This window comes from Medicago truncatula, chromosome 7, assembly GCF_003473485.1.
Source record: "Medicago truncatula cultivar Jemalong A17 chromosome 7, MtrunA17r5.0-ANR, whole genome shotgun sequence".
NCBI classification, from domain to species: Eukaryota; Viridiplantae; Streptophyta; class Magnoliopsida; order Fabales; family Fabaceae; genus Medicago; species Medicago truncatula.
Genome location: NC_053048.1, coordinates 55160064 through 55187767, shown reverse-complemented (window position 1 = coordinate 55187767; position 27704 = coordinate 55160064). Strand labels below are relative to the sequence as shown.

The 27704-nt window shown below is 31.3% G+C and overlaps 3 protein-coding genes across 5 annotated transcripts; 2 read left to right on the top strand and 1 right to left on the bottom strand.

Moving 5' to 3' along the window:
* The first annotated feature begins 520 nt into the window (after nt 1-520).
* Nucleotides 521-4315, top strand: LOC11429816 (violaxanthin de-epoxidase, chloroplastic). Of its 2 annotated transcripts, XM_039827654.1 has the most exons (6): nt 521-938; nt 1018-1181; nt 1280-1362; nt 2332-2428; nt 2545-2936; nt 3578-4315. In XM_039827654.1, exons 2-6 carry the CDS (start codon nt 1176-1178, stop codon nt 4089-4091), a joined length of 1092 nt encoding a protein of 363 aa, XP_039683588.1. In that variant the 5' UTR covers nt 521-938; nt 1018-1175; the 3' UTR covers nt 4092-4315. The 2 variants fall into 2 exon arrangements, with proteins under 2 accessions (XP_039683588.1, XP_003626506.2); XM_003626458.3 differs by lacking the exon at nt 1280-1362.
* Nucleotides 4316-10137: 5822 nt separating this feature from the next.
* Nucleotides 10138-12231, top strand: LOC11435138 (uncharacterized). 2 transcript variants are annotated; one of them, XM_039827289.1, is made up of 4 exons: nt 10138-10947; nt 11048-11250; nt 11637-11873; nt 11975-12206. In XM_039827289.1, the coding sequence occupies exons 1-4, from the start codon at nt 10941-10943 to the stop codon at nt 12029-12031; spliced, it is 504 nt and encodes a 167-aa protein (XP_039683223.1). In that variant the 5' UTR covers nt 10138-10940; the 3' UTR covers nt 12032-12206. The 2 variants fall into 2 exon arrangements, with proteins under 2 accessions (XP_039683223.1, XP_039683222.1); XM_039827288.1 differs by having other exon boundaries at nt 10141-10946; nt 11044-11250; nt 11975-12231.
* A 6191-nt stretch (nt 12232-18422) lies between these two features.
* On the bottom strand, nt 18423-21152 carry LOC11435137 (U-box domain-containing protein 9). Its single transcript, XM_003626455.4, has 2 exons — nt 20617-21152; nt 18423-19745 (listed from the first exon to the last, which is right to left on the bottom strand). The coding sequence occupies exons 1-2, from the start codon at nt 20917-20919 to the stop codon at nt 18666-18668; spliced, it is 1383 nt and encodes a 460-aa protein (XP_003626503.2). The 5' UTR covers nt 20920-21152; the 3' UTR covers nt 18423-18665.
* Between the last annotated feature and the right edge of the window lie 6552 nt (nt 21153-27704).

Here is a 27704-nt window from a genome sequence, read left to right as displayed (position 1 = left end):
GGTATTGGCAAAAAATCAAAAATTAATTTGTGATTGTGCAATTGAGATCGATGGGGAAAACACAAACTTTCATTTTTGCAGGCTGCATTGAATTAATCCAGCGAAAAACGAGTAAGGAATCAAGAGAGAAAGGAGCAGCTGAGAAAATTTAACATTCAATTGTAGACCTTTGGATTAAAATAATAAATGATTGGAATTTAGTGTCAACGAATCCGTTGGTATGAACGGATTCTGACTCATTTAAAATTGGTTGTACATATATCATTTCTCTTATTTTATTTTTCCCAGATCATCTAGTAATTAGAAGTTCACCTTTATAAAGAGGCGTTCGAAATTTAAACTTGAGATCGTGCGTATATTATGGAATGTCTTATGAGTTAAATGGTTATATTTAGTTACTACCGGTAGGAATGAATGAAATGGGCCATGAAAGAAGAAATTGGAGTCCATTCCAGTTTGTACCAAAAAAATAAAAATAAAAAAGTCTAGTCCAGTTGCAAGAAGAAGTAAGAAGAGTCCCTAGAAAGTTGGAAGAGTCGACGTGTAGAATTGTGGTGGCAGTGTGTTTGCAGTCCACATACACCATGCTCTTATTCTTATCTAATCTTCTTCGCCGCTTCTCGTCCCTTCTTTCTTTCTTCTCTTTTTCTTTTTTCATATTATTATTCCACTGCACCTCCAATTTGAAAGGTGGAATTGCTTCATTCTAATATAGATATAGAATGTATATGGCAACATTGGGTGCAAATTCAAATATTATAATTAAAAATGATATAAGATTTCGCCGAACAACAACAACAAGGTTGGCAGTGTTCAAAGTATTGCCTACACGATTGCATTTCTTAAGACATGATCGTAATTCTCGTGGTTTGGTGGTATGCCAATGTCAACACCACCACCACAAAGGGAAACCAGATTCTTCTTCAAACATATCACGGGTAAGTAAGTAAGTAAGTAAGTTTTATTCATTCTTTGTATTTCTCATAGTGAAAAATGTCTAAATTTCCATTTTCACAGATATTAGAAAATGGGGTGAATAGGATGCTTGTTGTTCTTGAAGATTGGAGAAATTCACGCATAATCCAATTAGTTGCCATACTGGTTTCTATTTTAATGATTGTTCCATCAGCTGATGCTGTTGATGCACTCAAAACTTGTGCTTGTTTGCTCAAGGAATGCAGGTATGCTGCTATACCACCTTTTTTTCTTTTTCTTTTTTTTTTTGCCAAATGTTAGTAGCAGATATTCAACTCTAAACCACCTACATATAACTCTTTAGGTGTCCCTGCCTATGCCGCCATTGAGCTACTCCTCCGATACAGATATAAGTGTTTGTTTGGTTCCACTTGTAGAATTATGGAGGTTTGTAATTGATTCTCAGATGTTTGGTTGCTTTCCAGTAGAATTGATTCGATTTGAAGTTACATGAATGCACACAAACATAATCATTTTACCTTCAACTCACTTTTTAGTTTGAATCAATTATACAAAATCAATTCACTCACAATCAATTTCCGTCAACGCAGAACAAAGCATACACTAAGTTATAATCAATTTTACTCGAGAGCAACCAAACATGTCAAAATCAATTTTACGCCTTCATAATCAATTTTGATTGCTACATACGTGAAACCAAACAGGCTAACTCAATTTGAGTTCTTAACTCTCTTTTAGTGGACCATGATTGCAAATTTGCAACATATGATTTAAGAAACACTATTAAATTTTACTTCAATGGTAGAACCCAACTTAGATTCCAAACTCACTTTCAATGATTTCCAACTTTTAACTCCACTAGTGTTACCAAAAATATTGATTTGTTAGAGTCTTTTCTTATAGAGAAATGATCCTTACATGTGGCCTCTCTAAGTCAACAGCCTCCAATAGTTTAATTTGTAAGAACGAGTTCATACTCACAAGAACATGCATCCGAGATGGTGTAGTAAGTTTATGTTGGATTCCACCATTGGAGAACGCAAAATTGATCTCAGAGGTGTGAAATTGGTTTTAATTTGTTTGGATGTTCTCGAATAAAATCGATTTAACCTCTCTAGAATTGATTTTTAACAAAACCTCCAAATTCTACCTTCAAATTAGAATTAACTCTAGAGGTTAGGTTAAATCAGTTTTACTTTAGAACTTTCAAACATATCAAAATCAATTCTACGCCTCTACGAACCAAACACACACAAATAAGGTTTAGATTCAACTACTTTTAGTCACTGCAGAATTAATTTTTGTCGCCTCAGAACCATACACATACTAATACATTACCTCAAAACCATAATAACAGAAAGTAATATAACAGGCCTTCCACTTTTACGTACGCAGGGTAGAATTGGCTAAGTGTCTTGCAAACCCATCATGTGCTGCCAACATTGCTTGTCTCCAAACTTGCAACAATAGACCGGATGAGACTGAATGCCAAGTTAGTCCTCTACTTTACATCAACTTCATGCCTTTACCATTCATTGTACACCAATTACCAAAAGAACCTGAACTCTTTGCTCATGAAATCTTCTTTTTTTAATCGTAATTTTATAGATTAAATGTGGGGACGTATTTGAAAACAAAGTGGTTGATGAATTCAATGAGTGCGCTGTATCGAGGAAGAAATGTGTACCTAAGAAATCTGATGTGGGAGAATTTCCTGTTCCAAACCCGGATGTCCTTGTGAAGAGCTTTAATATTGCAGATTTTAGTGGCAAGTGGTTCATCACTAGTGGCTTAAATCCTACATTTGATGCCTTTGACTGCCAATTACATGAATTTCACACAGAATCAAATAAACTTGTTGGTAATATAACATGGAGGATACCAACTCCAGATGGTGGATTTCTTACAAGGTCAGCGGTGCAGAGATTTGTTCAAGATCCTTCAAATCCAGGAATCCTCTATAATCATGATAATGAGTACCTTAACTATCAAGATGACTGGTAATTCCTTGCTCAGAAACTCTCCTTTTCATTTTTTACTAACCTGAGCATGCGTAGGTATAATGGCAATTATATGATATATTCACATGAAGCATATGTACCTAGCATTTTGCTATTTAAAATGGAACTCGATTGCTTGAAGCAAGTAAATGTCACTTCCAACTTAAGGGAAAAACAAGGACATGACAATTGACAACATGTTTTTTTCAGCATCTTTTAAGCACTTATAGCGTAATCGTTTATGTATAACTTATTTCTATAATAAAAGATAAAATAAAGTGAAATTGTTTTAATATAAGCTATAATTTGTTTTCACAAGCTATTCGGGAGATCTTATGGAAATAAGCTGAAAACAGCTTATGGACATGGCATAAGTTGTTTCTATAAGCTCTCCCAAACAGTCTCACAAATGCTTAAATCAGTAAATAAGCTCAAATAAGTCTTAATCCAAACAAGCCCATATGCATACCTTAAACGATTCTCTAGCATCTTGGTTACACTTTTTCAGGTTTCCAATTTATGAGAATGCATGATTTTCTGTTACCTTTAGGCCAACCTTTTAGCTAAACCTGAAAGGTGCCGTTATATTTGTTGAAGTCTGTCTTTGGCCATATAGAGGATTTACAATCAGTGATCTGCAGGTATGTCGTGTCATCTCAAATTGAGAATAAACCAGATGACTATATATTTATATACTACCGAGGTAGAAACGATGCATGGGATGGCTATGGTGGTGCCGTTGTGTACACAAGGAGTGCAGTTTTACCTGAATCTATTATTCCTGAACTTGATAGAGCGGCAAAGAGTGTAGGAAGAGACTTTAGCAAGTTCATCAGAACAGATAACACATGTGGACCAGAGCCTTCCATTGTGGAAAGGCTGGAGAAAAAGGTTGAGGAAGGAGAGAAAACCATTGTGAGGGAAGTTGAAGAGTTAGAAGAGGAGGTGGAGAAGGATTTGGAGAAGGTTGGCAAAACAGAAATGACCTTGTTACAAAGGCTGGCAGAAGGGTTTAAAGTGTTTCAAGAAGATGAGGAAAATTTCTTAAGAGGGTTATCTAAAGAAGAAATGGAGATACTGGACAGTCTCAAATTGGAAGCTGAGGAAGTAGAAGAGCTCTTTGGACGTGCCTTGCCACTAAGGAAACTAAGATAACTTATAAATATGAGAAAAAATGTTGTAACATATTTTTTGATATACGTGTTTAATATTGAATGAATTCTCATGTTGGTTCTCTGCTGAATAATATCAACTCATTCTTTATAAATGCTGTCCTCGTATATGTCATAGAAGAAGTTGGGGTTCTCATAAGAATTCATGTTATCTTATGCTTAAAAGAAGGTATCAAAGAATGTGGCGCTGTGATTTTTCTGTTTGGATTCTTATATCTTTGCACGCCCATCATTGATTTTATGCAGACATAGTAAATATGATTCCAATGTTGGTAACAACATTTATGATTGCTGTTTTTATTTACTAAAAATGCTTATAGCAATTCATTTATGTTGGATACATGTCAGAATATTAATTCATAATTGGAAACTAGCTATGGCTACCTATGCAACATGCAAGAATGTGAGTTTGTTCATTTGTTTGTCTCCTAACAAATTCAACATGAGATTTTTTAAAATAAGTAAAAAAATTAAAATCTGCAGTTACTAATAATATTGCCAAATTCGGTGTTATAAATTTTGTTGCAATGAAGACAACAACACTTTTGAAAACCATCTGAAAATCCACTGAACCAAGTTGCAGATCGAAAATCCATCGCATAGCCTGAAAAAAGGCCAGTAGCTTCTCTGACATTCGATCTTGACAAATGTAAAATGACCATTCTTGTCTCTAATAAGAATATCAATCTCCACACAGACTAACTGATCAGAAAAAGTGGCATCAATATTACATTTGTATCTACTTAGTGGTGGCTCCATTCTATTCTGTTAAACACAAAATGATTGTGCTCGTCTCTACTACAAATATCACTCTCCACATAGTTTGACTGAGAAGAAAAGACATCAATATTGTATTTGTATCTACTTGGGGATGGCTATTACGAAGTTTGTGTGCTGTTTAAAAATGTGGCGCTGCTGCACGCGGATGAATACCTTGCACAGCTTTCCTTCCAATCATCCAGCAGTTGAATTGCTTTCACACACTTGACTTGAGTACTTGTTTCTGATACATTGTTCCAAAGCTTAGTATTTGCTGTTTTCATATGCTACAAACTAGAGCCGAGAATTTAGCATCTTAAACTTCATCAAACTAATAAACAAAAGGTGGACTTGATTGATCAAAGTGGTGGTGGAAGTAAAGAAAGTGAAGCTAATGAAAGCAGGGAAGAAATTAACAATAATGGTGGCACTAAGAAGACAAACGTATTTGAAGATTTTGTAACAAATGATGAAAAACTAGATAAGAATATTCTATTAAATAATGATGTTAAAGAGTGAGGTTTTTGCAAAGTTGTCTTTTTTTAACGATGATGTGGTCGTTGACTACCGACATGGACAAAAAAAGAAACGTCTACGTCAAGAAAAAAAAACGTTCCTATTTATTTAGAGAGTTTTTATCAATAATTGATAAAAAAAAAAGTTTCAACCAATGAAATTTATTATTGGCCGAAAATCATAGGAGGTAATGGATTTTGTTTAGACTTTTTAGACTTTTAAAATTAAATACAGAAATCTTGTGGTATTCAATCAAGACTATTTACAACTTATAAAAAGTCTTGTGGTATTCAAAAATAGTCTAATTTTAATAGATTGTTATAAAAATATAATTTTAATGGACTTTGATAGACTTTTTAGTGAGTTTTTTGTCTTAAAAAGTATTTCTTCTGTGAAGCCCGGATACGAGATACGATACGGATACGATACTGCACCGATACGTCGATACGGGAAAATTTCAAAAATCAAGATACGATACGGTTGGGATACGTTAATAAAAAAATTATAAAATTTAGGGTTAAATATGTTTTTGGTCCCTATAAATATACCTACTTTTTGTTTTAGTCCCTCTAAAATTTTCCTTTAACTTTTAGTCCCTATAAAATTTTCAATCGCTACTTTTGGTCCCTATTTATAAGTAAATTTTCATATTTTTTAATGAAATTGTGCAGAAATGTATGAAATATTGTAAAAATCACTCCAAAAAAAATTAGAATTTTTTAACAAAACATGAATTAAATATGAATTTTTTACCGCCAAAAATATAAAAATTCATATTTAATTCATGTTTTGGTAAAAAATTCTAAACTTTTTTAGGAGAGATCCTTGTAATATTATACATTTTTCTGCGAAATTTTATTTAAAAATATAAATTTTACATATGAGTTTACATTAAACAAGGGACCAACAGTAAAGATTGAAAATTTTATAGGGACTAAAAGTTGAAGGAAAATTTTAGAGGGACTAAAATGTAAAATTTGATATATTTATAGGGACCAAAAACATATTTAACCCTAAAATTTAATGTACAATATAATTATAACCATTTTTTTAATATACAAATATATTAACAAACAAAAAAAACAGTCATAGGCTCGTAACACATCAACATAAATATAAATAATGGTGACGATTAAGAGAGTGATGATTAGTCAATTACATACACAATATATCCCAAAAAGAGCATCATAAGTGCTATACTATATCCAAAAGGAACATTGTTAGTGCTATACTATATCGATCCAAAAAAGAAGCACTATACTCAAGAGTTAAGTTATTTTAATTAACATTAATTGGGAAGTATTGGGGCAGGTATTGGTGCAAGATAATTATCGAATACTCTTTGGATACGTATCGGAAAATATTGAGCAGGTATCGGTGCAGAATACGGAGAGGATACGATACATCATCCATTTTAAAGTATCAAGTCTTCAGAGCTTTCTTCATATCGTGAGATTTCTAAGGATTCTATTTCTTTTATGTTTTTACATCTATCTTCTCTTCTCTGCTTCTCCTTTTTCTCATGTCTGTATTTCATTTATGCACATTGTGTAAACCAATTTGTCTTCGCTAAAAATAAAACCACTTCATGTCAACTTTGGGTTGCACTCTTCTACGAATTCCAATAATTCACATGCTGGTATACCACACATCCTTCTTAAAACTCACAAGTTATGAAGCCGAATACGGATACCGGTGCGGACACAATACGCGGATATTTTAAAATTTAGGATATGATACGGCCAAAATATGTTAACAAAAATTTTATACTAAAATTTATATGTATGTAAAATACTTGAAGTAAATAAATATTGATTAAAAGAACTCAAGAAATTTTATCTAATGTTGATTAACTGAATCACCTCTCTCTCGTTACATTCATCCACAAGAAGTATAATTTCAAGTGGTTCATCGAGAAACAATTCTAGTGATGCATGTCTAAAATTGAATCGTATACATCTCTACGGAATGTTTACAACATTTTCTCACTTTTTTATTCTTCATCTTTTTCTAGGATACGTATATGTGAAATATCTTATAAGTATCCTTGTGTATCTGCAGAGTATCGTATAAGTATCCGTTTAAATGTTTTTTTAAAAATTTAAATAATTAATTCTGATACTTCGTGGGTGCGTGTCCGCGAGTATCCGTGGAGTATCAGTATCCAATACGTATCCGATACAGATACGTCTCCGTTTTGGAGTATCCGGGCTTCTGATAACAAAACTCCTAAACAATAACATGGTGACACTTTGATAATACCAGCTGCCTCATGGGTTTCAATTTATGAAGGAATCAAAAAGAAGGTATTCACATGCTCCAGTAACGAGCTCTACAAATCTTCATATTGTAATGCTGTGAAAAAAATGTACAATCCAAATCTCAGGCTTAGAAATGATTGATTTTCCATTAAGTTATTGACAAATTAAAACCAAGAACCTTTGAACGAAGACATCCAAACCACTGCATTTATCCTTTTATTTTGTTAGATAGAGTCTGCTAAACATTTCTCTTCATTGAAATCTTATAAAATCCATGAATTCATTTCAAATCTTTTAAAATATCAAGATACAAATCCTTTGAAATTCAAATTACAAATCTTAATAGTTTTTTAAAATCTTAAAAGTAATTAAAATCTTGCATAATCATTTAAAATCCACAAAAATTTTCATGCAAAAGTTGTCTTTCAAAATCTCAATCCAATACACCCCCTCAGTATACAGTATAAATCCGTGAAACAAACTTATCATTTTTTGAATTGATATCCATTAAGCGTAGGGGCGATGCTATGTAGTCATGTGGCAGCTACCCTAATCTTAAGGGTGTGTTTGGATGAAAGGTTTAGAAAGGGAAATGAGAGGAAGACTTATTTTTCATTTTTAAATTATGCATACTATGAAATATATATATTTTAAATTAAAATACTAACATAATAAATGATCATTAATACTTCAATCACACTAAATTTATTTTAGAAAAACATGTTATACCGTAATTTAAAAAAGAAAGGTAAACATTCTCTTCATTTCCTCTTCTAAACCCTCAATCAAAACATACCTTAAGAATATCATTTTATTTGAATAACTTAGTATGTTTTTCATTTAGCCACAAAAATTAAAAGAAATAAAAAAAATGATTACCACTTGTTTGATAATTCATTTTATTTTATTTTATTTTGACATTTATGATCTCTTAGACAACTGCTAAGAGATCTTTGTTAGTAATAAAAATTATGAAACCAAAATTTATAAATAAAATAAACAAGGTTTCTTGCAAATGACTTAGTTGTTTATATTTTTTTATGGAAGATTAGTTGTTTAAATTGAAATATATATTGTTAGTCAATTAAATAGAAATTCAATTATAGACGAATTTGACTCTTTAAAGTGTCATCGAGATTACTTTTTTAACCAGCTATTATTAGTTTTTATTTTTATTATGTTTCTTTAGTTTAAATTTTATACAAGTTAAATTGTTGTGAATTTTTTTCTTATGAATTAAATTTAACATATTAGTTTTAAAAATATTTTTTATTTTATTTACTTGTATTGGTCTCCACATAAAAATATTGCTAACTTTACAATTATTTACACGCAACCATAAAATAAAATTATTCCTTTAAGTCGAACAAAACTATAGTAGACAACAAATTTTCCCTTTGTTGCATTTTCATAACTATATTCAAACTAAAACATTATAGTTTAAATAAGAAGAGACTAAAAATAGTATTATTAGTGAAAGAATTGATCTAAAATAAAAGCACATTAAATCAAAATGAATAAATCTGATATCCGCCACACAACAGTAATATTTTAAGTGGTCGATGCATTATTCCAAGAATGAATGAATGAATATGAAAGTCCATCACCACGAATTACGCAAGCAACTGATTGTGTGATTGGTAGGAAGATAGTGTAATCTTTTTCCCATGTGCATGAGATAGATAATAGAGAAGGAGGTGTGCATAACTGTCGTATTATAATTAAGGAAGCAAACAATAATGTTTTGGCACGTCATGTGATTTGATGATCAATTAGGCATTCGTGTTGACTTATTAACGTCACATTTTGTCAAAGTAATTTGGTTTGAAAATGAAAGCACCCCCACCCCACCCCACCCATTCAATTAATGCCCAATTTCATCACTTTTTAAATACTTGTACTTGTTCTAATTTTGCTTATAGTCCAAGTTCAAATAGGAGTATTAGTTTAACTCAAATAACTGTATTTGGTCATATCATCACTTCTATCACTTGATATGTATGTATGATATAATATGAAATTCTTAAATAAATTGAATGGATAGTTTGCTGCTGTTTCTATGCTTTGATGTTTGTTATTAGTCAAAAGTCAAAGTTGCAACAAAGAAATCAGTTTCTCTTCTTCCATGCACACTGCGCTTTGTAAAACTTTCTTTCCAAGTTTTCATACAGCTCATTCCCAGCTTAATTATCAAAGATTTAATGTGTTGACTCATTAGGTCTTCTTCTTTGACTATAGTTTATTTGTTGTTGCAAGTTTATCCGTTTTTTCCGCCGATTTTTCTTACACTATGCTACCTGCCATTGACTCTTTATCTCGTTAATTTTATTCTATTTTTTTAAATCACATTACATCGATAAGTGGCAATGGCTCATTGAACCGAACCCATCTAGCTGCATCACTATCTCCCATATTTATTTATCATGTTTTGGAACTATTTGTAATTAAAATTTATTTAAATGTCAAAGTTAGTAGCATATGGGTAAAAGGTAAAAGAAAAGCGTGAGATCCAGTATGCTCGAAAAAACATGAGATCCATAAATATGAAATAAATAAAAGTGAACCCTTTCCCATTGAAAAAGTTTTGCAACTTTATTAGCTAAAATTCCACACATAAATACAGATTCACGAGGGGCCATTCCTTTATTTATAAGTGGTAAAGTAAAACCGAACAGAGTCAACAGTGACAGTTTCATAGCATTCAAATTCATTCTAAGCCTTTTCAGATAGGTCATACTCTTCAACAGTAACACTCACCAACTTGTCAGCCACCACTTCACTATGCTTTTTTTTTACACATTCTCAATTCAATTTTACACATAAATAACCCACTCAACTACCGCACCAATTTCTTTTCTTATTTTTGTTGAATCAATTTTAGTAGTAGTAGTAGTAGTAAAAGGAACAAAATCAGTGTCTTAACATTAACACATACCTGGTCCCGTTTTTGTTGTTCTCATTCATAAGCTCATAAACCCTGATTCTGTTTTTCTCTGCTGCTTCTGTTGTCTCTGCATCTATTCAATGCAACCTTTCTTCTTCATAAGTAAAAACCTTTAACCCACACCTCCTATTTACTTTGCTTTTTTTCACTTTTTGTTCAGATTCTTTATCTATAAATTCTGCTCAGGGAATTAATATCCTTGTCTAAGGTTTCTTGGGAACCACATCATCCTGCCTTTTTATTTCTTTTTTTCCTTTAAAAACTTCTCAACCCCACCCATTTTTGTAACACATAACAAAACGGTCACTTTCTTGGTCAAGCAATCTCTTTGTTTTGATTTAAGAATCCAAATATGGATGTAAGTTTATTTTCAGTTACCCTTTTTATTTTATTTTTGTTGTTAAAGTTATAATCATTAATGTGCCATTTTTGTTGTTGAATCTTTATAATAATAGGATCAATGGAAGAGAAGTGGTCAAATACCAGCATTTGGAAACTGGGATTTTGCAAATGAGTTACCAATAACTCAATACTTTGAAACTGCAAGACAAGCTGGTTTGATTCGTTATAGTTCTTCATCTGGTGAAAGTGATCCTTATGTTCATGTTCGTGCAGAACATCATGATCTTTATGCTGTTGAATACAAAAAACCAGTTCGAAAGGTTGGTCACTTTCTTTTATTGCTTTTACCAAATTTTAACCTTACAACTTTCATAATCATTGCTTACTTTACCTCAAATGAAAAATCTAACTCATTGATTGTATGTTACATAATCATCATGATCCATATATTCATCAATCAAAGATGTGATTTGTAAATTTTTAATGATTACTAGTACTATTTACTCTGAAATTTGTGGTAGTACATAAATAAATAAATAAATAAATGCGCGTGTTGTCACGAGTCATGATGACCCATATGGTTTAATAATGTGATGGTTGAGAAAGGACATGAATTTTGAATAACACATGACTCCTAGTGGCTTGTTTGTAGTACAAAAATAATTTTTGGTTGAGAACAAGTTATATGATTTGTTGTTATGTGTAGGCAACAAGGAATAGGGAAAGGAAGTACCAAAATGTTATGGTTAATGAGAAAGAAACAACAATGAACATGAGAAAGCAGCAAGGGAAAGTGTACGATGTAATGGAACATCCAAGGAAGCAAATGAACAAGAACAAGAAGGTACATGTTAGTGCTCCATTACAACCTACGAGACTTCCAAAACCTGTTGATGAAGATCTTTATAAGATCCCTCCTGAGCTACTTCGCACAACTAAGAGGGTTGGTCACTTTTTTATTTTATTTTATTTTATTTTATCCGTGATTTGAAATTGATACATTCATTATTGTTAATGTTATCTTTGACTTTAATGTTTGTGCAGAAAAAAATGTTGGGTTTCATTTCCAAGTGTCTGGTGCCTGCTGCTTGTGTTTCATGAGGGATCATATCATGTCATGTCTCGTTTCTATAATCACTAAGGAAGTTTTATTTTTTGTTTTTATGTTAGTAACGCTACTAACTAACGCATGTTGTGCTGGTTTTCTTGTGCACTCAGATGCTATATGATGACTTTTTTGTAGAATGAATGTAGTTATTGCTTTCTTAAAATTAAATTTGGCCTTGATTTCCTTTATTCAATTTGGTCGGTGCTTTGCATTCATTCATTGTGTCTAAATTAAAATGTCGGTTGTCACACAAATTCGTTGACTTGTTATGTTATGGCACCTGTTGTGTTGATTCATTTCAAGGTCCTTCAAAATTCAAGCAAGTGTTGGTGTGACTTTTAAACGAAAAAAATCAGCGTTGGTGCCGTCTTAAAACGATTAATGCACTTTTTATTGCTATGCTTTATGCATTTAATAGAAGAGATAAGAGAAGCTCACCAGTCACTACGTCAGAATTACTACTCCATCTTATCCATATTATTTCTACTGCATCTAAAAATAAATTACTTTGTGCAAATGCATCTTGAAATTATGTTCAACAAAGCACTATAATTACGAGTATGATGTAAAAAAATACCACAAGATAAGATCCATAAGTTTCGAAAAGAAACAAAACTAGATTGAATGAAAGTGGGTTATTGTCTTCTCTCTACTTTTTCGTGTTTTACTTTGAAAAAATGTCTTTTAACGCATGTAGAACGTGGTGATAATTTATTTTATTTGTCTTATTTCGAGTTCAACATAATTAGATTTGAGACACCAAACCAGTATATCTCTATTTCTATATGTTGTTGTTGCTGTATGGTGTTATTCTCAATTCTAAAACTCTAACCCTTATTTCTTCCTTGGGCTTTTCTTATTTGCTTATTAACAATTGATTCATGGAAGCATAAAGAGCCGTTGGATTAATCAATTGAGAGTTTAGGAGGGAAAGAGAGGAGAGAGCTCACTTTTATTTTTTAAATTACAAATAATGTAAATAACACTTATTCATATATCTTTATCTTTGGCCATGAACCTCCTTTGGTTTTTTTTTTTATTCACTTAACTCTTCTATTTTAAGATTCGAAGCGAAGAAGAAAAAAGTATAAGTTGATAATTCAAAATCAAATTATTAAAGATTTTGTTCCAATTCATTTTATATAGTACAGTAATAATTTAGTAATACAATGATTTAGAACTATATTTCGAATCACAATACAGTAATTTATTTTTCATTTAAATATCTTGTATGATATTATTGACCCGCCCAAGTATTCTATTACAATTCCATTTTTGGTCTCTCTATTATTAATTTAAATAGCAATGGAATTGAATTAATACTTCTTTTTCGCCTCTTACTCTTATGAATCAACGGTAGTCTTATGGTTTGATATAGAAGAGATTGTTCATGCTTTTTTGTAGTCAGGCGAATAGGTTCAATAAAAAAGATTATCTCATACAACTCATCCTTTATGTGTATAATGATAAACATCCATGGAATCATTTTTTTTTTTTTTTTGGTCTTAGATGAAGTGGTAATCCAATGAAAATTAACTCACACACAACTGTGAGGTCCCGGGTTCGAACCCGGGTCACGACATCTGACCTTGCAATTTCTGCATTTTTCAGTTGAGCTAGAACCTCTAGATCGTAAAAAGTTTTTTTTTTTTTAAATAAATTGTGTTTTTTAGTATATATATGATCATTTATCATGCTAATTTAATTTTCTAAAATATATTTTATAAAGTCCGTTATTTAAAAAGATAAATAAGTCATCATCTTCCTTCCCCTATTAAATCCTCCATCCAAACACACTCTTAATCTTCCGTTGATTCAATTTATCCAATTTGGATTCAATTGATTCCATGGATTAATCAATTCATCGTCTATTTGTTGAATTAGTCTTCCATTAATCTTAAGTGTTGTTGGATAACTCTGTTGGTAAGAAGTGGCAGTTAATTGTCAACGGTTAACGGTATTTTGATATTTTTGAGGGTTAAAGATGTGAAGTTAGAATAGCAATTTCGTTGCTGTTGTTAGTCATCCCTGGCTCAACTTTGTGATAGTTATGTTTCACATTTCCTTATTTTTTTCGTTGGCCCAACCAATTTTTCTCAATTCTGGATACACTATTTGATTTTAATTCAGTTTTAGGACAAAGTGCTACTACAAGATTGGGATGATGTTAGAATTAGTTTCTAAGCACAATCAATTTTTTATCATCTAAACTGATTATTGTTCTCTTTTATTGAATCATCATATGAACTATTTGTTCTACCATATTTTTTCCAAGGATTCCTTCTTGTTCCTAACAACAAAAATGCAAATTAGGCCCCCATAATGTAGGCTTTTTATTGCTGGGTTGGATTCTTTCTATGTTTTCTTGGATTTTTATACATTGATTTAGCTCTTTAATTTCCTCAAGAGTTTGATAAGGGAGGACGGACTAAGAGAAAAAAGAAGGACGAATTGCAAAGAGAAGGAAGGATAATCCCCAATTTAAATGAGAAATTTATCCTCTTTAATTATCTCAAAATTAAAAGTATATTCATTGTATACGATCTATTAAAGTATTAACATATTCAAAAAAAAAACTCTATTAAATAAGGTGTTTTTTCTTTCTTTTCTCTCACAACCGTTCTCCAAAGTTCTCTCCTCTCATCCAAACACTCAAATAGAGTCTTGACGTCAACAGATATTAATAAGAGTAGTGTTATTTGAACATCAATTTGCTTGACAACCATATTTTTACAAAGAAAAGTATGTATTGGCACAAATATCAAAGTAATAGAGAGAGAAAGTAAAAATATAATGTGAGTATGAGCAAGAAAGTTATCATAAAAGTTTTATTTTTGAGAAGCTAAAATATTTGTCATGGAATTTTAGGTGACATTGGTGAAATAAAAAGTGACTTTAGAAAATGGTTGTACAAATATCATTTCTCTGATAATAAATAAATAAAAAGTGACTTTAAGTATTTTAGATGAAATAAATTTGAGCATTAAGATCATATTTTCTTAATGTTTAAAATGGAATGACTTAATTGGCTGCGCTCTTGATGCTAGATAGGTAACATCGATTTTATTTTGGGTTTATGAGAATGTTGTAGAGTCAATAGTGGATGTTGGTTTGATTTGTATTGGTATGAATTTTGTTGTGATGCTGAGTTTATTCCTGTTGTACTGTCAATTGGACATTGGTGTTGTTTGTTCTTCTACCAGATTTGTTTTGCTTAACTAGGTTGGTACTACCTTTGTGTACCTGCATTGCATACTACAAAGGTGTGTATCGTACTTGTGATCTCTTGTTCATGACACAACCTCATGTTCAACAACTTTGCTGTCTCTATTGATATGGATTCCAATCCTAATCCCCTCCAAAAACACACCTCATGTCAACTATCATTGGCATTGCATCAATTACCTTACCTCTCATAGTAGTAGTATTAAATTTGTTAATCATTGATGTTATTTTTGAAATCTACCCTTCAAGAGAGAATTGCTTTATGTTTTTATTATACTAGTACCTATTGCTGGATGTAAAAGAAGATGAAAAAAAATTTTTTTTATAAAAAGTGGCAATGAAATTTCTTAAGATAATCTTATATTTAGCGACGAAGATAATATCTTTAAGGAATCAAATTTGTGTTAAAGAAAGTAAATTTTATCATCTGAGCTGGATGGATTTGAGTAGAAATTCCATGGGTACCGAGTCCTTGTTGCCATGCCTAAAGTGATAGAATATTTATCTTAGATTTTGTAAGAGGTATACTTATTTTAGACGACTAAGCAAATATAACACCCCTAAAGCAAATAGTATTAAGATGGAATTGATTGATTTTATATTTTCAATTGATAACTATTACCTTTCAAGTTGAATTAGTTCTTTAATTAATAGATATCCTATAATTCTAATCACTAATTTTTTTTTTTAATATTAATCAAATATTTTGGATTTGTCCTCGAAGGTGTCATCAAAGCAAGGATGTTCAACCTCATTCATAGAGCGAACCTTATTAGATATGGTTAGATCTGTGAATGAGGTTGAACATCCTTGCTTTGATATTCCCCTTCTTGTAGGATCTGTAACAGTTAAAGAAATCATGAAAACATTTTTCATTAATATCTTACCTTGTTTCTTGTTTACTAGGGTTGAAATATTGAAGAAATTTACGAAAAAAGTTGAAGGTTCGATTTGTGCTGCTGATATTTCTCCGTCGTCTCTAACAATATAGTAAAAATTAATGTTTGCCTATAAACAAATCATTCGGATTTGTGTGGTACAAGGAAGAAAAGTCTAAAACCTTGTCAATTTGGAGGACCATTTATTTTATAAACGTTTCCATTTTGATTGGTGATTGTTGATTCATTTTACCATCCTCTGCTGTTTGCTTGTCAATCTTATTAGGATACACCCCCCACTCCCTGTTGTTTTAAAAGGACCACCTAACTGAAACAAAAAAAAAGAGGGGCCATGAAAAAGGTGGGGAGTAAAATGCTACTGTATCTGGACTTGTCACTTCATATATATGTTAAAAAATCAACCATTTTTTAGCTTAGAGGATGAAAAATCCAATTTCAAAGATTATTGTAAATGTTATGAAATAAACTCAAAGTAAAAGATCCAAGAAGAAGAAGATGAAAGCTTTTGCATTATTCTTTCTCACAAATGTGTCTTTACCTCAAAACATGAGTCCTATTTATAGGATACAAATAAGCAAGTGAATGTTCACGTGCATTCAATAAGCACTAACAATTCATTCCATTAATAAAAGTTATAGAACTTGGAAGATCAAGAATGTGGACATCCACTAATATTCATAACAGTAAACACATTTTTGATCAATTTAATTCCATCCATATATAATTAATTGCATAAAACTAAAAGGTATCAATTTGAACATGTTGTAATGTATCCTAAACTGTAGCCACAAAGAGATAATGCATTCCATTACTAAAGATTCCTACATGAGTTTCCATCTTGAGCCATCAAAATATATATAAACCACAAATAATGGTGCACATAGTTTTGCTTTGGAACGAGAAGTGTGGAGCCCGTGAAGTGAAGGATTCATTTGGACACTAACATAGCTTGAAAATAATGACTTTTTGAGTTCAGTGGTTTGCGTTTTTTTAGTGCCCATGAAAACGACGTTATTGGATATTCCCCTATTTCTACACACTTGTTTTCTTTCTAACTTTACTATCAACATACGTAATTTCACAAAATTTACATCATGACAATCTTTATTACCTATTTCATTTGATTACAGCTATAGTTTTATAAAAACTTCTATACGCGTTATATTAATTTGGTCATCTAATATTACATGAGAAAAAGAGTAACGTGCAAGGAACATTTGTCAAATGTAGACCTAGTTTTAGTCCATTAATTAATAGCTTGAAAATAAGAAGAAATTGACAAGTAAAAACCATTAATTAACCAGCCATCCTTTTGAGTGAGCCTACATTCAATTCACCAACTTATTGCAACACATCAATTCATAAAAAGTGATTATAATGGATGGTAATCTTGTATTTTATTGAATTAATCATTTATCCTTTATTGTGATTAATTGTGAACAAAAGTAAAGCTCTTAGTACAACGAACTTTGTAACATGGGACCAAACCAATTCACCACAACCATTTCTGATCTGCATGCAATGAAACACATCATAGCATGAAGAGTCAGCCAGCACATCATGAATTTGAATATTGTTATGCATGACTGAGCAACTCTGAACATTCTAATCTGTCGGTGAAAGTATACATATATTAAAAACAAATGACAACATAAGTGCCCAAGTCAAAATGAAAGCAATACCAATACTAATATATTTAGAGTTTGAAAGTTGAGAGAATGTGATTACTACTAAAGGGTTGACATCAAGTGATTAATGGATTTTAGTGAAATTTAAATCGATCGAGATTATCTGAATATAAACTCTGGTTAAAACATTGATCAGATTTTAGTTATCATCTGACAAAACTTCAAATTATTAGAGTTGTCCCCTAAACGGGGGGTTGTTAAAAAAAATAATCATAACCATAACTATAATAATCAATTTAAACAGTGAAAGTTGGGTAAACAGGAACAATAAATAAGGTGCCGACACTCATCAAAGGGGAAAGAAAACAAAGGAAAGGGAGACCCTACACAATTCCCAGTCTCACACTATAATTAGATGTCCCTTATCTGCTTGATGATACCGATTTACCAACAACGAATTCCACATGCAATAGCGCCAGTTACAAAAATACAAATACACAATTTGGCACCACTTCAAATTGGTTGGCTAGGCAACAAACAAACTATGAATAGTTACAAATTTAGGTGTCATAAACATCAATCACGAGCAGCAAGGCAAATAACAAAGTAACAAAAAAAGTAAAGAATAGAGCTTTTTCAAAAGGAATAAAGTATATAGTAGAAAGTAGAAACTTAAATAAAGTTAAAAGTAGAACACTTTGCTTTAGCAATTCATTCATTTATATGCCTGATTGCATGTGATAAGGAACGGTATGCTTATGCAGTTGATGTACATCAAATATGTGAACCTTTTTTTCTTTCCCATTTGTACATAAGAAAGCAAGTAATAATTTATTTACACGGGTGATTTTCTGATTTTTGAAGGTTTCATTTAACTAAGCAGTGTGAGTTAAGGATGGAGATCTGTTGACCCTCTCCAGTATACCGCTAGCCTTCCTTTTCGCCCTTGAAGTTCCGCATTGTGCGAGCTTAGATAACGTCCCATTGGTCTTTTCTTCTTCTTTGATTTCCCTCCACATTGTTCTATCATTATAACAGATTGTATATAGGATTGCAATGCAATTTTCTTTGCATCTTTCTGATGTGCTCTCCCTTATAATTTTCAGTAAGAAAGGAACTGCACCACAATCGCGCATTTCTTCAACAGCCGTGGGATGACTGGAGAGGAGTGCCAGTATAGCCAACAGCTCATCAACTAGAATGCTGTTCATGATCTTATTCAAAATTACCCTAACTGCCCCTTCTCGCACGGTCCTCCCTTTATTCTCATGAACAAGACATAGGTTAAATATGGCTGATGCAGCATCTTTCATGGCTAATGTATCTCCCTCATCTAGAAGGCCAACCAAATGTTTGATAGCTCCAGATTTTCCAATGATGAGCTTGTTGGAATCGATTGCTGATAATGTGAAAATAGCTGCTGCAGCATTGCTTTTTGTTGGAATGGTTCCCCATTTCATGGCATCAATCAGCAGGTTAATGAGGGTTGGATCCTCTGCAAACACTTTCTTATTATCATCAAGAATTGAGAGATTCAGAATAGTTGTGATCAAATCCTCTTGAAGATCAGGGTGAGGACAAGCACTGCCTGGTGATAATGGATGAAGCAACTGTGTGATCACATCACCAGACTCCTTAAAAAGGGTTCGAAAGGAAGGTGTCCGCTTTGTTAACAACCGAAGCTCTTTCGCAGCCGCTTTCTGATCAGAAACAGAACACGATAACTTATGAAGCAATACATTTAAACGGTCTCTGTCTGCATTAGTCACCACTTCATCCGTGTCCCGAGCAGAAGGCTGTGGTAGCTCAAGTCCACGCTCCTTACACCACTGCGCAATCATGTCTCGGACCAAGTAATTAGGAGTAAGAATTGTGTGAGAAAGAACTTGCTGGGTTTGAGGGCATGTTCTTTTGCCTTCATTCAACCACCTCTGGATGAATGGCCGATCATAAGTCTACAACAGCAAAACAATAAATCAGAACACATCAATGAATTATGAAGCCCCAAACATAAGCCTCACACTCAAATACACAACATATAATAATTATTATAATTTAATTCATAAACACCATAAATCAATCATAATTGTCAAGTCATTAGAAGCATCTGACTTTTATCATAACAACTTCTAAAGTCATACACATGATTGATTATAATGTGTTGACAGTGTAAAACATTTTACATTGACAGTGTAAAACATTTTACATTGACAGTGCATCAAAATTAAACTCTAATCGTAATTAATAATAACATTAATAAGAAACCATACTTAGGGCCTGTTTGGATTGGCTTATAGAGTTTATCTATTGGCATAAGTTATGTGAGACTGTTTGGGAGAATGTATGAAAACAGCTTGTAACAATTTTTATAAGATTTTTTCATAAGTTATCCAATATTAATTAGAAAAACAACTTATAGCATATTGAAAAACAATCTAGTTATTTTATCTTTTGTTATAAAAATAGCTTATGCAAGCTTATACATAAGCGCTTATTATCCTCCTATTAAGCGTTTGTGCTATAATCTGTATATAAGTTGTTTATCCAAAAATACATTATTCATCTCCTAATACAAAAACACTTTTTTTTTTTTTCTTCTTCTAACATCATACAATTCAGGCTTCCTCAAAACAAAAGAGTAAACAGAAAACAAAAATTAAATATTCAAATGATCCACCTTAATTGAATCAAAAGGATTAGAAAAACCTATGTTTGAGTTATGGTTATTACTGTTATATAAATTAAAAAAAAAAAAAAAAATGACAACTTGTGGAGAAGATAATAAAATACAGAGCAATAACCATAACCAATAAGAAAAAGAAGTACCTGTCCGGTGGACAAAATAACAGGGTCGATCATCAATTGAGAAGAAATAGGGCAAAGAAAATGAGAAGGAGGGGCAAAATGGTCAAATTTATGAGAGAAAGATTTTGTTGTTCCATTCTTACTACTAAGAGAGTTCTTGTTCTTGTTCTTGATTTTGAAATCTTTGAGAGAAGAAAGAGTAGAGATAGCATCATCGGTGGTTTGCAGAGAATAGTCATCATCAGAGTCAACGATAGTTTTAACAAGTTTCCATAACCGTTCTTTCAATTCTTTCGATTCCGCCATAACCGAATGCTGCTGCATTGCTTGCTTCAACACTCGTTCACTCACTCACTCACCGTTCATTCTTTTTTCTCTCTTTTGACTCTCAATTAATTCTCTAATTCTAATTAAATCACTAACAGACAAACAAACAATAACACAACACTTTTTGAATCTCCGTATGTGTTGTGTGTGTCGAATCAGGTAGATAACGCGTAGCGTTAATATGTGTGTGTGTGTGTAAGAAGTAAGAACAGAAAAATTAAATAGGAAGGGTAAGGTAAATAAATAATGAGAACAAAAAATAAGGAACGTGGTTTTAAAGAGGAAAAAACATGGTTGACCCGACCCGACCCGACTCGGGTGAGGAATGAGTCCAAACTCACGGAAATGCAGCTTTGGCTGTTTCTACCGCCAAACAAACAAACAAGCAACCAGCAGACTTAATGTCAAAAACTTACATCAATTATACTAATTAAAAGGAAGAGATAACAAGTGCCCTCGTTAAGAAGATTATAGTGAAAAATGTAGTAGTCAACACACCCTTGGGCACCACTTGTCACATACTTAGATCATATGTATTAAAGGTTTTTGCAACATAGTTTAGATCTATGAAGTCCGGATACGTAGTACGGATACAGGTACGATACGATACGGGTACGTAGATACGCGAAAATTTTAAAATTCGGAAACGATACGGCTAAGATACATTAACAAAATATTTATACTAAAATTTATATGCATGTAAAATACTTAAAAAAACATTGATTAATCTTCAATACTATATAATCATAAAATTCACAATTTACAAAAAATAATATATGTGATCAAAATAAAAAATGTAAAGTTTTCGTATAAATCATATTATATTTTCGTTCATATGTTAGGTTAGCTCCTCTCTCTCGTTATTTTCATCCACCAAAAACATAATTTTTAATTGGTTATCGAAAAATAATTATAGTGATTCATATCTTAAATTGAATCATATACATCTCCATTAAATTTTCAGAACACAGTCTCATTTATTTAAGCTTCATTTTTTTCCAGGATACGTCTCTGTGAAGTATCTTATAAGTATTTGTGTGTATCTGTCGAGTATCTTATAAGTATCCGATAAAATATATATTTTAAATTAAAATAATTAATTCCGATATTTCGTAGGTACGTATCCGAGAGTATCCGTGGATTATCGATATCCGATACGGGTGCGTCTCCATTTTAGAGTATATGGGCTTCATACTTTAGATTGATTTTAAAACGAAAACTCATTCGATTAAAAGTTAAGTTTTGGAGGACTATTTTAAAAGTCTAATCCAATACGATCAAATTTAATGTAGTTTAATTGGATTGAATTTTAAATGTTCAAATTATATTTTTTATTAATATCATAAATTTACAGTAAAATAATAAGTTTGATTTAAAATATGACATAAGATATATTAAAAATTAATATTACGGAATAAAAATGATCAAATATGTTTGAAACATATAAAATAATGAGGACAATGCATTATTTTATGCATGGGCTGAGGTTCGAACCCCAATCATCCCACTTATTCACCTGCCACTAAGCTACCTGATTAAAAAGAAAAAAAGTAAACAATGAAATATATATAAAAAAAAAAAAAAAGAAATGTTGACAGGGGCACTAGTTAATGCTTTTAAATAGTAATTTATCATAAAAATATGTGTAATCAATGCATCGAAAATCAAAATATTTGACTTTTTTATAAAATAATTTCTTCTTTTGGAATCCTCCTTAAAAAGTGTCATCGGAGCACTCGTTAACAATACCCTAAAAAAAATTATAAATCAGTATGGACATAATTTCCAAAATAGCAAAATACGGTCTATAAAATATGATAGTATAAAAAAGAAAAAGGTTACGATTACATAACAAAAAAAAACTAACACTGCATTTTTTTAAAACTCACTTTCAGATTAAAGTTAACGATGGAAAAAAAAACTAAAATGTCACAAACAAAATTAACTAAATTGACAGAAGGGTATAATAGGAAAACAATAGGATATTAGTGCTCTCTTGGGTTTCTTCTCAGTTTGGGGGAGAAAGAAACTTGTGTGGGACCCATACTCCTTCGGTCACTATTATAAATAAAAATTGACATTTTAGATTTATATTTGATTCATCAAATGATGTATATGATTTAATGATTTATAGTAAAGACTAGAGCTGTCAAAACGGGCCGGGCCGTATGGGCAGACTCGTTTAGCCCGAATAAATATAGGGCTTGGGCCTAAAATATTGAGCCCGAATTTTAATAGGGCTTTTTAGCCCGGTACCCGTTTGGGATAGCCCGAACGGGCCGCAGGTAACCCATTAGTCCGCATAACAAAAAAAATCCTATAAGATGATATTGTTTTTCTTTTAAAATTTATTATCTCTTTCTTCTCCCTTCTGTCTCTGTTTCTCCCCTCCCCCTTCCCATTCTCTCATTTCTCTCTCTCTCTCTCTCTCTCTCTCTCTCTCTCTCTCATCCCCCCTCTCTCCCTCTCTCTTTCTCATAAAAAATTAAAAAATTGTATTGAGAATATTACCGAGTTTACGTTTTTAGGTACCAAAATCGTGTTAACTCTGAGGTAAACTCAGTTTCTGGTAAAATTAGAAGGTTTGACGAGTTTGACTGAGTTAACACTCGATAAATTCGTGTAAACTCGACCGATTTGTAAGGGCTGACACAATATATATTTCTGAAAGATTTGTAAGTGCTGGCATAATTTTAAATATGTACAATTGAATTTTGTGGGAATAACATTTTTAACAAATAAAAAATGTGTATTGAGAATAATGTGTTAGAGTGTTTTTTAATCCCTTAAAATCTTATAAAATTCTTAAAATTTTAATAGTAAAAGAATTTTTTATTGATTTTATTTTTCTTTATTCAAACGCTAGAATTTAATTATTCATTATTTTTATCATTCACGCTTGCAAGTTTGTTCTTTTTTTTCCCAAAAATTCATTGAATTCTTTGAAATTTTAAAATTCCATAAAATCCTTGAAAGTCAGTGTGATAAATCATTTAAAATCTTGAGTGTATGAAGTCTTTTACATAAAAAGTCTTTTAAAATCTCACAGAATCAATACAATCTCACACAATATTTTAAAATCTTGAAGATTTTTTTTATTAAAATAGTCTTTTAAAATCCTAATCCAATATACCCCCTAAGAATTGTGTTGCTTGTAAAAATTTAAAACTTCCCGTTTCATGAAGAAAAGAAACTAGTAAACCAAAATAAAAAACAACGAAGATTGAAAATGGCCCTAGAAAGAGTGCTTAGACATGAAATTATCTTAAGCAAATTTGATAAAATGGTGTGATAACTGTGTTATGAATCATAATTCTTCAAAATTAAGATAATCAATTAAAAGAGAAAATCAAATAAATATTTGCAAGAAAAATAAACAAAAACAATGGACCTTGTTGTTCATGGATATTCCCATGGGTGGTTTCAGTGTGAGAATAGAAAAGGAGCATGAAGAGGCTGGGTGGTAAATATATAGAGGGATAATCTAATATATGTAATGTAGAATAGGATATGTGGACTTGATTAATCTAATGATCTTAATTGTTGTTTATAGTGATGCATCGGTGAGGGATTTGATAGAGCCATCACCTTAGAATTCACCTTTTTTTTTTCCCTAAATATCACATTTGTTACAATTTTGGTCCCAAATTATAATTTTTACTCCTAAGATGGTGATTTCTGACCCAAAAATGGTGATTTGTTTCCCAATTATAATTTTGAAGAGAAAATACCACTTTATAATGCTAAAAATCACCATTTAATTTATAATGTTTCTATATGTTATTCACCGACTCATAAATCAACTTTAAGTCTATTCAACTTTAAGACTATAAATTTTTAGTACGACTTAAAGTGAGATTCGGTTACCTTCTATTAATTTATAATGATACTCCCTCTGTTTTTTAATATAAGCAAAATTGATTTTTTATGTTCATTTATTTAATGATGTATGTGGTTCATAATATGGACAACATATATCATTAAATGAATGAATCTAAAAAGTAAAATTTGCTTATATTTAAATACGGAGGGAGTATGATATTTTGTTAGATGTGATGTGAGAAACGAGAAACCATTTGCCCTTTAGCATTTTTCCTCATTTTCCAAATTAAATGTAGTAAAATCAAATCAAATCCTTTTAATTGTAGCAATGAGGTAAAATGTAAAAAGGGAAATGTGTTCTTAGAGAGGTAAAAAAAATCTCATTTGTTTCTTTTATAGAATTTCTAGTGCATTATGCTTAAAGTTAACTTAAGATCGGTGAATAAAATATAGAATATCAATTGATAAGATATTGACATATTTCCCTTAAAAAAAGATATTGACATATTATTTCAATAAAATGCTATTCAAAAATCATTTTCAAACTATTTTTCAAATTTAGAAGTAAAAGAAATACGTCGATAGTTCCAAGTTTCCAAATTAAAGAATTATATGACAATTGAATAAAAAGATTTGCTACTTTAAGTTTCTTGATTTATATCGGTCACAACCTCGTCAATAAAATCATTGTTATTATATAACTATAAATGTTCAAAGTTCAAAAAGTTCAAAGATCTTACGACTATACTCCTCTCTCTCACACACATTTATTTAAGAAAATATAATCTTTATTGTTTGCCTTATATAATGACATTTAATTTGAGAATGAAATAAAACAATATCGAGAGTTTCTAAATAAGTTAAAAGAGATTGTCATGATATTAGTTGTAACATGAGAATTTTCAAATGGGAAAAAGTCACTGGTTCAACTCGGTGTGTTTGGTATGGCGGTTGCGAAAATTAATTTTGATAGAATTGAGTTTGAGAGAATTGATTTTTGTTAAAAGTGGGTTTGAGGAGAATTGATTATGTTTGGATAAACTTGTTTAAAAGTGATTTTTATAAGTTGATGTTGTTTGGATAGTTTGAATCAAAATTGATTTTGAATGTGTAATGACCTAGTTATCCTTGTAATTGATTTTTTTTAAAGCACCCTTTTAAATTTTAATTGTCATAACTGGATTATTATTGTTTCAAAAATTCAATTTTAAAATAATTATAAGAGTTATAATTAATATATATTTACCATTTTAGGTAACAATTTAAAATTAATTTTAAAATATTACTAAAATGGGTTGTAATTATTATTATTATAACTAATAAATTCCCTAAGAAAACTCATTAATAAGTTTCAACTCTTTTGTTTTAAAATTGACATTTTTATGAAAAAGTAAATAAAAAGGATTGAGTCTTTATCCATTAGCCCACTATCCATTGTCTTCTCAAATCAAATAAAAGAATCAAACTCCATAAAAGCACCGAGTAAGAAAAACGAGAGGTTCAAGAATGCTGAGCAACTAAAGAATATTCATTGGTCTGAAATGTAGAAAAAAAAATCTGTATAAATCATCACTGTAATGAAACGAAAATCTTATTTGTCCTTACAATTGAGAAATTGAGAAATTAAACAATATCAATGTGGCTTGTGCTGTTGAAAGGAACACGGTAATAGAAAACAAGTCATGGGTAATTAGGGAATTTCCAATTTGTCACCATAAATTAAATTCCAAACTGGCGTTGAGTTGCCGCAAAAGCTTCATTTTCTAGCTTTTCATAAACGGGCGTTGGGGGCTAGAACCACGTTTGGTAGAATCCCGTTTGCAGTTATCCAAACACCTAAGAAAATGTTGAAACCACGTTTCAGCTTTTAAACCGCCGTTTGAGATGGGAAAACGCTATGCCAAACAGGTACTCAATCTATTTGTTGGATGATATTGAGAAATATGTGCTTACCATATGAGTTTTGACCAAGTATGGTTCAAGTTTGTGAAAAAAATTGTGAAAGTAAGGGTGGAACCACCAATATGTATGACGGAAAAAGATTCAGCTTCTATGAGCTTTAGTGTTTTGAATGACTATCTTTTGTGTTTCTGCAAAAGGGAAGACTTATAACCATGACTTGAGCCTTTCTAATTGAAAGTACATGAGCATTGAGGAAATACGTTGACATGGATTTACATATCGAGATTACGTTCATGCTTTTCAATTTAGTCAAACTCAAGCCAAAACCATAAGCCTTAATTTTTGTGGAAAACACTAAAAAGATCATCGTTCGAGACACTTTTTATCACACTCATTGTTTTCACCCTTACTTTCACAACCCTTCTTTTCCACAAACTTGGTTCACACTTGGTCAAAACCCATATTGAACACACGCTCCTAAATCTAACCACACAAAAAGATTAAGTTGAACTCGCGACTTTTCCCATCTAATAATTTGCATGTTACAACTGATATCATGAGAATCTCTTCTAACTTTTTTAGGCATGCTCGATTTTGTTGTTATTTCATCAAAATTTAATATCATAATATAAGGTCTAAAATAAGGATTGTCATTTCAAAGAAAGAAAAATAAATAATCTAAGATAAAATGAACAGTTACATTGAGAAACACAAGCATGTCAAATTTTAAACTCCTATTACAAGTAAAAAAAATCTCCAATGATTTTCCTTCAAACGAACACCTTTCTTTAGCGTATATAAAATTTGACATTCCAAGAACGAAGATCAAAACTCGTTAGAGTTATCATAGAAAAGAAACACCATGCTATTATCCTTGTCATCACATTCAAGAACACCTTTAAGATCTACATCAACACTCATATGCAGTTGCTCTAGATTGGGATGGACAATCAATTTTGTGTTGCTAATAAACAACAGACTTTATTGTAACTAGTTGTAGAACGAAAAAATAAATATTCAAGTATAGGTTGAAGACAAAATCTTACTTAATTTAGCAA